General features: G+C 40.8%; 1 protein-coding gene across 1 annotated transcript; it reads right to left on the bottom strand.

Annotated features, from left to right (window-relative positions):
* Window positions 1–925: 925 nt before the first annotated feature.
* LOC142312372 (uncharacterized) lies at window positions 926–10,838 on the bottom strand. The gene is made up of 6 exons (XM_075351311.1): window positions 10,693–10,838; window positions 9,940–10,119; window positions 9,736–9,859; window positions 9,555–9,652; window positions 8,733–8,823; window positions 926–4,885 (listed from the first exon to the last, which is right to left on the bottom strand). Exons 1-6 carry the CDS (start codon window positions 10,768–10,770, stop codon window positions 3,825–3,827), a joined length of 1,632 nt encoding a protein of 543 aa, XP_075207426.1. The 5' UTR covers window positions 10,771–10,838; the 3' UTR covers window positions 926–3,824.
* Window positions 10,839–11,473: the final 635 nt, after the last annotated feature.

Raw genomic sequence — 11,473 nt, 5'->3', positions numbered from 1 at the left:
TGTTGTCTTGAGGGCTTCCGATATGAAAGTTGAAACTTCGTTTTCGTCATGTACAATATTTTTTCTAAGACACACTTGATTATAAGACATACCCCAAATTTAGAGGAAAATGGGAAAAAATAATTTTTAATGTTAAAATGAGGGTCTGTCATAATCCTAGTGCATTTTCTATTTGCTCACCAGGGGGAGTGGTGGTAGTGTCACATGAGGCAGGGTTAGCGATGCTGCGGGCTCGGATGATGGTATATCGCTGCTCAGGAGGGTCAGTGGATGAAGGGTCGGCGATGCTGCGGACGAGGAGGAGGGGGTGTCGCGGCTCAGGAGCGTCAGTGGACGGAGGGTCGGCGATACTGCAGGCTTAGGGCACCATTGATCTGCCGGTGAGCTGCGGGCTCCATTGAATCGCCGGCAGTTGAGGCAATGGACTTCAAGAAGATAGCCTTGGAGGTGGCGCGTGCGTAGATTGGCCTCCGTGGCCATTTTCTTGAATGTCCATCTCATCAACCACCAACGATTCAAAAGGACTCTGCAGTCTGCAAGAAGATCAATGACACCTGCTGCCACGACACCCACGAGCCCGCAGTATTGCGACCCTTAGTCCTGTGACCCTTCTGATCTGCTCCTCTGCAGTGACACCACTTCCTGCGAGTTGACCCTGCGCCACCGCCGTCCCGGTAAGCCATATCCAGATTATAAGACGAATCCCCAGTTTTGGGGGGAAAAAAGTGCGACTTATAATCTGGAAATACTGCATAGTGAGGTAAATGCTCTCCTTAGAAAAAAAGGTTCAGATGATCTTTGAAGTAGAAGTTAAGAAGGATTAAGAGATCAGGAATTATCCAGAACATGTTATATTAAAAAAAAAGGACTCGACAGGGAAACATGAATCTAAATCTGAACACTTTATTAAACGATAATCCTTACAAAAAGACAGAAGTGAAAAGACAACAAATTGTGATGCTCATTACTACACTACCTACAGAAAACAGTTCACACAGATAAAACAGACAGTAATGAAGTATCTTCCTTCTAAAACAAATGTAACCCCTTTCCGACATATGGTACTTGTACGTCATACGTCGGGTCCCCATTTTTGATGCAGCTTAGGAGCTAAGCTTGCACCTTGCTCCTGTGCTACACAGCCAGCATCTGCCTCTAACATCTGCAAGCAGGGCGCCATCTGAGGCTAACTCCTTAAAGAAGTGGTCCACTACTTTTACACTGATGGGGCATCAATGTCTGATCAGCCGAAGTCACCCCCACCGATCAACTTTTCTCAGTGCCGAAGCCCGAAATGCTCAGTTCCCGAGCTACCCCATCTTCTGATAGCGGCTACAGCCCGGTGCTGCACATCCACCTCCCATTCATATCAATAGGAAGCAGACACGCAGTATTGCAGCTGCTATCAGAAGATGGAGCAGCTCCTGAACTGAGCATTTCCAGCCACCTGCCCCTGCACCAACAGCAGATAAACAGGGGTGCGGGGTGTCAGAAGATCAGACTTTGATGACCTATCTTAAGGATAGGCCTTCAGTGTAAGAGTAGTGGACAAGGCAGCGACATTTAAAGCATGCAGTTTTGGTATGTTCCATTCTATGCATCCATAACCCTCTGCAACACAATCATGGGGTGCCAATGTGTTGCCTTGGTAGCTGGGGACCCAATGGAGGCCCCCACAGCTGCAATAGTTTTCCTCATGTGAAGCCAAGCCTGTGGTGGATTTCATAGGAGAATGTCATATTCATTATATACTGCAATGATGTACTGCAGTATATAGTAAGTGTGAGCAGATGTAGAGATGAGCGAACCTGAGGTTTGATTGTCGAACCAAACACCAACGTAAAAAAATCAAGGTTCGAGTTCAAGGTTCGGATGCTGTATGTGCGAACTTCACTTGTGCGAGCAACGCAGTGCTCAGACCTGTGCAAGCTGCTTACAGTGTTTGAATGGCGCACACTGGGGGTAAAAACAACATGATTACATGTAGTATGTACCTAAATAATAGTATGAAAAAGCCTGCCCACAATCCCCTGGAACTGATCTGCTTATGGTTGGCTGTTTGTGGGTGGAGACTGAAACTGCCAATCAGTTACTTACAGGGTTCGGGTCAAGCTCAAGCCAGTGGAGGCGCGGCTCATTTGCTGCCTTCAAACCGAACCTCCACGAAACCGCTCATCTCTAATCAGATGATCACAAGATTTAGCCCCTACAGGAGCTAAAAAAAAAAGGTAAAAAAATAAAATTTAAAAAGTTAAAAAAATCCAAATAACCCTTTCCATCCCCCTCCCCCAGATTAAAAATAAAGAAATGAGAAAAATAAAAGTATTGTATGGCTATGTCCATAAAAGTCCGATCTATCAAAATTTAAAATTAACCCAATCGTTGAATGCCAAAAAAACAAACTCCACAATTGTGTTTGTTTGCGATAGCAATAAGAGGCGATGATAATGTAGTGTCTACCCAAAAAAGTAACAATAAAAACAACAGCTCTCCACGCAAATACCAAGCTCTCGCACAGCTCCATCGACGTAAAATAAAAACATTAGAGACCTCGGAAAATGGAGACATGACATGCAATTTGTTTTTTTTTATTTTTTTTCATGAATTTCCCCCCAAAATTTTTTATTTAAATAAAATAAAAAAAGGCTATACAAGTTTGGTATGCCGTAATAATACTGATCTAGAGTTACTACTGACTTACATTACATTATATTTTTACTATATAATGAGTTCTGTAAAATCAAAACCCAAAAAAACTATTGCAATTTTTAAAAAAAAAATTGAATTGCTGTGTTGCACACATGACCGTGAGGAAATGATGTAAAAAGCCATGCAGCACAAGTCTCTTGTCAGAAACAATGATTAAGGACTAAATCTCTTCCGAAACGCGTCTGTTTTGTGACACTATAGCGGTCTGGTATTTTTGTACTACCATCCCTGTGATTTTTTAAAACCTTGAAAATAAAGAATTGTATTTTTAGAAGATCGGTTGCCGGAAATCTTTATATTTCAACTTATGTCATGTGGTCTGGAGCATCAATTACAGCTTTACAACGACGTTTCATGCTGGTCACAAGTGGAGATATTGTCTACTGGGGTCCTTGAGGGGGTACAGAGTTACCATCCTGAAGCTTCACCCGAAAGCCAAATATCCCTAACTTTGTGAATAGTATGTTATAAAACTTTGGGTAGTGGTCCGATGTTTTTCATGGACCCATAGACATGCATTGCCAATTTTGGTCCAACACTTGGATCAAAATTGGACACGTATCCGATATTTTACTTGACCCGCTCAGTCGGAGGAAAATATTGGACTTGTGCAGTCCCATTGAATGTGATGAGTATGAGTGCTCTCCGTGAAAATCATAGATGCCAGTGTTCCGAAAAGGAACACTTTGAGGAAGTATTACATATCCTTCAAAGACAAAAAATGACTAAAGAGCATTATTAGCAGTGCATTTATCCCTGGTCATGTTACCTCTCCTATGTTAAAGGATCAGACATAGTTACCCCTCCTACACACTACTTGCCAGATAGTTTATTTTGTTCTGTCAACATCAATTTACTTTATCTGTTCTATGGGGCTTTTAAAAATTTGTCAATAAAAAGTTCTTTGATTTCTAAGAAGAACTGATTTGTGGTTAAACCTTTTCCAACATTCCTGATATGATAATTTTTTTCCAATTTAAGATGTTTTGAGCCAAGTTTTGGTTAAAGCATTTTTCAACCAGATAAAAATGGTTTCTACCCTTGGTGACCCCTCTGATATTTAAGATATTTAAAAAAAAACAAACAAAAAAAAACATTTTGCACATTCAAAAGATTTAAAATGTCTTCTCTATGTGACTTCTTTGATGTGTAACAAGGTTTGATTTTTGGCTAAAACATTTCCCACATTCTAAACATAAAAATGGCTTCTGATCTGCGTGACTTCTCTGGTGTCTTATAAAATTTGCTTTCTTAGTAAAACATTTCCCACATTCAGAACATGAAAACGGCTTATCCTCTGTGTGACTTCTCTGATGTCTAACAAGATTTGTTCTCTTGGTAAAACATTTTCCACACTCTGAACATGAAAATGGTCTCTCCTTTATGTGAATTATCTGATGTTTAAGAAGATTTGATTTCTGGCTAAAACATTTTACACACTCTGAACATGAATATGGCTTCTCTCCTGTGTGAATTTTCTGATGTGTAAAAAGATTGGATTTCTGGCTAAAACATTTCCCACATTCTAAACAAGAAAATGGTTTCTCCCCTGTGTGAACTCTTTGATGTATAACAAGATCCGATTTCTTAGTAAAACATTTCCCACAATCTGGACATGAATGTGGCTTGTCCCCAGTGACTGCTTTTTGATGGTCAACACGATTTGATTTCAAGCTAAAAAATTTCTCACATTCTAAACATGAATATGGTTTGTCTTCTGTGTGAGTTCTCTGATGTGCAACTAAACCTGATTTCTGGTTAAAAATATTCCAATGTTCAGAGCATGAAAATGGCTTCTCCCCTGTGTGAGCTTTATGATGAACAAAATCTAATTTCTGTTTACCACATTCTAAGCTTGAAATAGTTTTTTCCCCTGTGTGAATTCTGTAATGGGCATCAAGATCCAATTCATTGGTAAAAGATGTCTCACAATCTGAACATGTATAAGGCTCCTCCCTAGTGAAAACTTTTTGATGGTCAACAAAATTTGATTTCTTGGTGATTTTTTGTTTAACAATCTGTGATGAATCAGAAGGACTTGGTATGCAAACATATGACGATGGATCTTTGCTGAGATGGGCTGAAGGTATGTCTGGGGTACTGACAGGCTCTTCAAGTATATCTTGTGTGATGTTACGATCATCTGCGATAACATCTGAGTTTCTGGTATAATTATCTGCCAAAAATAAACCCATATGTATTGTGTTTATATATAATTTTGCTAAACTTGAATTTATTTTTTTTTATAATGTCCACTTTTTATTTAAATTAAAAGTCATGTGGTAAACTATACTATACTGTAGAAAAGTTTTAGGCAGGTGCAGAAAAAATCCTGAAACGTTATTTTCATCAATTAACAAAATACAAAGTAAATGAAAAAAGAGAAATATAAAGCATACAATATTCAATATTTAGAGTGATCAGAGTTTGTCTTCAAATCGGCATCAATTTTTGCATGAACATTTGCACAGTTTTTGAAAGAACTCAGCAAGGAGGCCCTTGGAGAACTAATCACAGATCTTCTGTGGATGTAGGCTTTCACAAATCCTTCTGTTTGTTCATCCCAGGCAGACTCGATAATGTTAAGGTCAGGGCCTTGAGGGGGCCATGTAATCACTTCCAGGACTTCTTGTTCTCAATGGCATTGGTTGTATGTTTGGGGTCATTGTCCTGCTGCAGAATAAATTAGAGGCCAATCAGATGCCTCTTTGGTCATAATGTTATGGCAGGGAAGAAAGGCTATACCAGTCATATAGAACAACACAAAAGAAGGGGAGAGGAATGCCTTATTGCTAGGAAAAGGGGGAAGTGGTGAACCCTGACAATCTACAGCTCACCTTCTCTGCCCTCACCAATCCTATACAGGTTCCACACCTGTTACTAGGCTGGTTACCGAGAGCCCTATCTTCCCCTGCCAAATGGGCCCTAAGTAAGGATGGTGGGTATGAGCGCTAGTCAACATCACTAATACTAAAGGAAGACACAAGGGAATAATACAGGGGAAACACGACTGCAATCACCAGAGCCCTGGTAGATCGCAAAAGACAACCACTTATCTGAGGAGCAGGAACCACAGTCTCTGGAGCAACAGGAGACGACCACTGCAGACCACAACAATGAGCAAACTATAAACTGCACTCAAACCACCCCATGGTGAGGTTAATAAAATAAGTCAGAGGATAGCAACTGAAAGGCAGAAGGACAGAGCCCCAGGGTCATAGTGTCCACTAGCTACAGAAACAGGGAACTGTCAGATAACAACACGTGCCGCCAATGTCAGTGATCTTCTAGCACTCCCTGCCATTGGATTGTCAGCTGGCCATGATACCTCCGTGACAGACAACAGCACATCTGAGACACATGATTAATGGTGTTATCAATACTGAAAAATATTTATAGTAAATTAAATAGGTCATTGTACTGCTGCAGAATAAATTTAGAGCCAATCAGCTGCCTCTTTGGTCTGGATAAATTGTGTTCTCAATACTGAGAAATACAAGCAGATATTATCCATCAGATGTGTCTGATTGGCTCAATTTTTTTTTCTGTTGCAGGACAACGACCACCAATATACAACCAATGTCATTACAAACTATCTTCAGAGTAACGAAGAACAAGAAGTCCTGAAAGTGATGATAAGGTCCCAGAGAGCCCTGATCTTACATCATCAAGTCGCTGTGGGATGACATGAAGAGACAAAGATTTCTATAAGCCTACATCCACAGAAGATCTGTGGTTTCTTCTCAAAAACGTTTGGAACAACCTTCCTGCCACGTTCTGTCAAAAACTGTCTAAGTGTACCTGGAATTGGATCTGAAATTTTTTTAAATCAAGTCAATGGACATGGAGGCTAGATCTTGGCAGTAGGATTTTCATTTATGGCAACTTGCAGAGATGGTCCAGGTAGACCTATTGGGAGCTTAAGCTGGTCATCCTCCCAGATAGGAGAATGGATCTTAAGGTGGTGTCACACACAGCGACAACGACGTCGCTGCTACGTCACCATTTTCTGTGACGTTGCAGCGACGTCCTGTCGCTGTCGGTGTGTGTGACATCCAGCAACAAGCTGGCCCCTGCTGTGAGGTCGCCGCTCGTTGCTGAATGTCCAGCTTCATTTTTTGGTCGTCGCTCTCCCGCTGTGACGCACAGATCACTGTGTGTGACAGCGAGAGAGCGACGAAATGAAGCGAGCAGGGAGCAGGAGCCGGCATCTGGCAGCTGCGGTAAGCTGTAACCAAGGTAAACATCGGGTAACCAAGGTGGTTACCCGATATTTACCTTCGTTACCAGCCTCCGCCGCTCTCACGCTGCCAGCGCCGGCTCCTGCTCTCTGCACATGTAGCTGCAGTACACATCGTGTAATTAACCCGATGTGTACTGTAGCTAGGAGAGCAAGGAGCCAGCGCTAAGCAGTGTGCGCGGCTCCCTGCTCTCTGCACATGTAGCTGCAGTACACATCGTGTAATTAACCCGATGTGTACTGTAGCTAGGAGAGCAGGGAGCCAGCACTCAGTGTGCGCGGCTCCCTGCTCTCTGCAAATGTTGCAGCACAGCGACGCGTGTCGTTATGATCGCTGCTTCGGCTGCTGTGTTTGACAGCTAAGCAACGATCATAACAGCAACTTACAAGGTCGCTGCTACGTCACAGAAAATGGTGACGTAACAGCGACGTCGTTGTCGCTGTCGTTTAGTGTGACCCCAGCTTTACAGTAAACTGTGCCCACGGGCGGTCAATTAGCATTGACTAAGTATTTAAACTTTTGTTTTATGCAGAAACTCAATGTTTACAGTGTTGACCCTTAGTTTTCAAGACTTCTTGCCTAAAATGTCCTTGGATTTTATCAAAATTTCTGTACTTTCGTTTGTCCACCCATTGTTGAAAATTAACCAAAGGGTCTCAATGAGATATGGGGTGTTTCCTGGCCATAGAATCAAAATGTTAATGTTTTGTTCATCAAGCCAATTAGTTCTCACTTTTGCCTTGTGATATGGTCCCTATCCTACTGGAAAAAGCATCATTATCACATTCCTCCTCGATGGTTGGGAGAAGTTGCTCCTTCGAGGATGTTTAGATACCGTTTTTTTTTTTTTTATGGCAGTGTTCCTAGGCAAAATGGTGAGTGAAACCACTCCTGTGGATGAAAAGCCCTCACACATGAATGTTCTCAGGATGCTTTACTGTTGGCATAACACTGGACTCACCTTTTTTCTTCACACAATCATTCTTCTATTAGAATCACACAGTCTGAAGGTGGCTTCATCAGAGAAAATCACTTTACCCCTGTCCTCCGCAATCCCTGTACTTGATGTAGAATGTCAGTCTGTCCTTTAGGTTTTTCTTGGAGACAAAGTGGCTTCTTTTCTGCCCTTCTTGACAACAGACGAGCTTCCAAAACCCACCTGCCTGCTGTGATTCCTTAGCAAGCAATGCACTGATATTGAATTCTTCTCATATCTGAATTTTCTTTAGGGGACAGTCCCAGCACTTTTTTGACTTTCTCAAGTGCCCTGATGTCTTCTTCACAGCAACTGCACCTCTTGATGATCCGATAAGTGAGCAATATAGGGTCAATCTTACAAGCGGCAATGTCCTTACTGATAAAGCCTTTATGATGCATATTAATGATGACAGCATATGTTTGCTTGAATTTAACCATGGGTAACAAAAGAAGACAATTGTTTCTAGCACAAGTTCCCTTTTAAAGCAACATCGGTATTTGTAAGTGAAAACCAGGATTGGAGCAATCAGAGGAAAAGTATGAAAGAAACATGTGTACCACATCTGCATTTTTCATCTACTCCTGATTTTTGCTAACAAATACTAAAGGTAAAAAACTCAACGAGTGGCTGTGGCCCAAGGCAAAACTACTCCAAATTGGATAGATAATACATGTTAATGATAATCAAGTAAGTATGATTCTTTCCACCAAGTCCCTAGTGACCAGTATAGCCCCCAAATCCAAAAAGTGGGAAAAAAATATTCATCAGTACGACGACAAATGGTGCAACAATAAACTACTCACCTGGGCGATTATCTATAGGAATCTCCTCTTTACACAGCTCATCACCCCTCACATATGTCTCTATAATATTAACATTGATCAGATCTTCACCCTGAAACAAATATTGTAAAAGTCACAGAAGGATGGAGAAGTCAAGTAAAATGTTTGAAATGAAGACAAAATATTTGCATATAATTGTTTAGGTTTCAATTTTTAGATATTCACTGTGCAATAAGTATGACATGATAATTTTATTCTCCTAGTCGGTATAATTACCAAATTGTTATGGTATTTATATTTTACATTGTATTTGTCACCATAATTTTTTGTTATTTTTGTGTGTGAGGGCTTGGTTTGTTTGTTGTTTTTTTTTAGGGTGAGATGTATATCTCTTTGTTTTAATTTTTTGCTGTGTGACTTTTTAACATTCTTTATCCTTTTGTGGGGAGATGAAGTGACCAAAAAACTCCCTATTCATCCATTTTAAATTTCTAAAAAGATGTTTCTCTTATGTTCGAAAGTGTCTTCTTTTTTTCCTATGGGAGATCAATCTATGATTGTTAGATCATTTGTAACTACGAAACGTCTGTAAATTTTCTCAACTAACCGATTAGAAGCCAGAGTCATTATTGACCACGGCATGTAAAGGGCTAAAGTTTTTTCCAGGTATGTGATATTAATAACCTAATCTTAAGACAGGTCATCAACGTGAGATCGGTAGGAATGAAAAAAACTAAATCCTTTCCAATCAGCTAAGCTCCCAGAGAAGTTCAATAATCAAAAGACCTTCACAGCAGTCTACACATCACAGGGAAAATTTCATGGCACCTTCTCTCCCTCTACCTGATGGTCCTGAGGAACATCGGGATCTTCTTGTTTACAGTCCTGTGGGAGAAGAGGACGGGGACATCTCTCTGGTGTTGTCCTCTTACTGGATAGAACTGGAGGAGACACATACAGGGACTGAATTCATTCCTTACATACAGATAATTATAGGCCGTGTGTATTTAGTCCTGTCTATTACCTGGTGATGTGAGGGGCTGGGGAACCTCCATCATGATGTCCTTGTACCGATCCTTGTGTCCTTCTAAATACTCCCACTCCTCCATGGAGAAATAGACGGTGACGTCCTGACACCTTATAGGAACCTGACACATACAATGATACCGTCACCCCGATCCCTTCATAGCGTTACTGTATAATGTCCCAGCATTCCCAGCAGTGTCACCTCTCCAGTCAGCAGCTCAATCATCTTGTAGGTGAGTTCTAGGATCTTCTGCTCATTGATGTCCTCATGTATTGGGGGGTGAGGTGGAGGCCCCGTGATTGGGCTCAGGGGTCTTCCCCATCCCTCAGACACAGGGGCCTGGCAGCGCTCAATAGAGGTCTTCTTCACCACTGTGTAATCCTGTTTATAGAGAAACATATTTGTGAATCTCACTATCAAGCACCTCACCTCACCCGTTATGTCTGCGAGATTCATATTCGGCAAATCACTTGAATTTGACAAGGAAATTCGATTTACATGGAAATTATGCCAACTGAAAGTTTCTTATTATGGTCTCCCCAGAATCCAGCGCATAATAAACGTAGAAATTTTAGGTGTGTAAAACAAAAAATAATAACTCCCCGCCCACCTGTTCTGCCACATATGCATCTGGCTGTAATGTTTTTCGTGCCTCTTTTTTTTTTTGTTTTCTTTCATTGCATGTATTTTTCTTTGGCCTGCTTGACTCTTACTAGGCCTCTGACATCATTGTGTGTGCTACCATCAGGTTCAAATTAAGAATCACATGAGTTCCTCTGCATGTAACGGGGAGGGCATAAAGATGTGTGGAGATTCAGATGGCAGGCTGCGAGAGTGGCAGGGCAGGGGAGCGGTGAGATGAGGAGACTTCTATTTCTACTTATTAAGTTTGTTAATCTACAGTTATTCCCATAGATAAGAATGGTGTAATGTGACGTCATCAGAATCTCTCACCTCTCCAGTAAGTCGGAAGAGGATCTCTAGGGTGAGGTGTAATATCCTCTCCGCCATCTTGTCCCTGTCTCTATCCATTCTTAATGGATTAATCAGGAAAATTCTTTTATACAGAAGATCTCCGCTGAGAGGATCCAATATTGTAGAGACCTGAGTGGTGAGAAGTGAACTGATGTAACATCATGAAGAATTCCATGCAACATTACAATGCGCAACAAAGACATAACTCAGGTGTTGTGATTATAGACCAATTCTCCTTTTAAATAATTACATTAAGTTACATGCCAAATAAATTGTCTTGTATATTAAAAAAATGGTTCCCTTACTTGCCAATACAGACCAAGGTATTGTTACCCACGGAAAATACTATGAACAATCCTATTCTTAAACTTTCTTAGACTTAGGAATATCTAAGCTGTTTATCGGTCAACTGTTGAAAATGCATTCGATAGACTTTGTTCATCACTCATTCAATTTTGTAAAAGTTTGGCTTTTCCAGCAAAATTATATCACTTAATTTAAATTTTAACTGAAGGGGAACAATAAGTGGCTTCCTTTCTAAGTATCAGAATTTTCAAAGTGACTAGTAGTTAAACTTGGCAGTTTGAAAGGGCAAGACAGATATGTTATGCAAGATGCTCAAACTAACTTGTTTCCAGTTCACCTTAGCTACAATTTTTTTCCCATGTTTATTTGCGTCATACATGTCTTAGTTGCTGTTTTGTTGGGTTTTTTTTTACAAATGTTCCACATTTCATGCATGCATTGAGTGCACTTTTTC

This window comes from Anomaloglossus baeobatrachus, chromosome 5 (genome assembly GCF_048569485.1).
Source record: "Anomaloglossus baeobatrachus isolate aAnoBae1 chromosome 5, aAnoBae1.hap1, whole genome shotgun sequence".
Taxonomy (NCBI): Eukaryota; Metazoa; Chordata; class Amphibia; order Anura; family Aromobatidae; genus Anomaloglossus; species Anomaloglossus baeobatrachus.
This window is presented reverse-complemented; position numbering and strand designations above follow the sequence as displayed.

Coding starts and splice junctions, on each gene's coding strand:
- LOC142312372 (XM_075351311.1), bottom strand. CDS start 10,770: ATGGATAGAGACAGGGACAAGATGGCGGAGAGGATATTACACCTCACC. Junction 10,120..10,692: donor TCTTCCGACTTACTGGAGAG/GTGAGAGATTCT, acceptor CTCTATAAACAG/GATTACACAGTGGTGAAGAA. Junction 9,653..9,735: donor CCAGCCCCTCACATCACCAG/GTAATAGACAGG, acceptor TGTCTCCTCCAG/TTCTATCCAGTAAGAGGACA.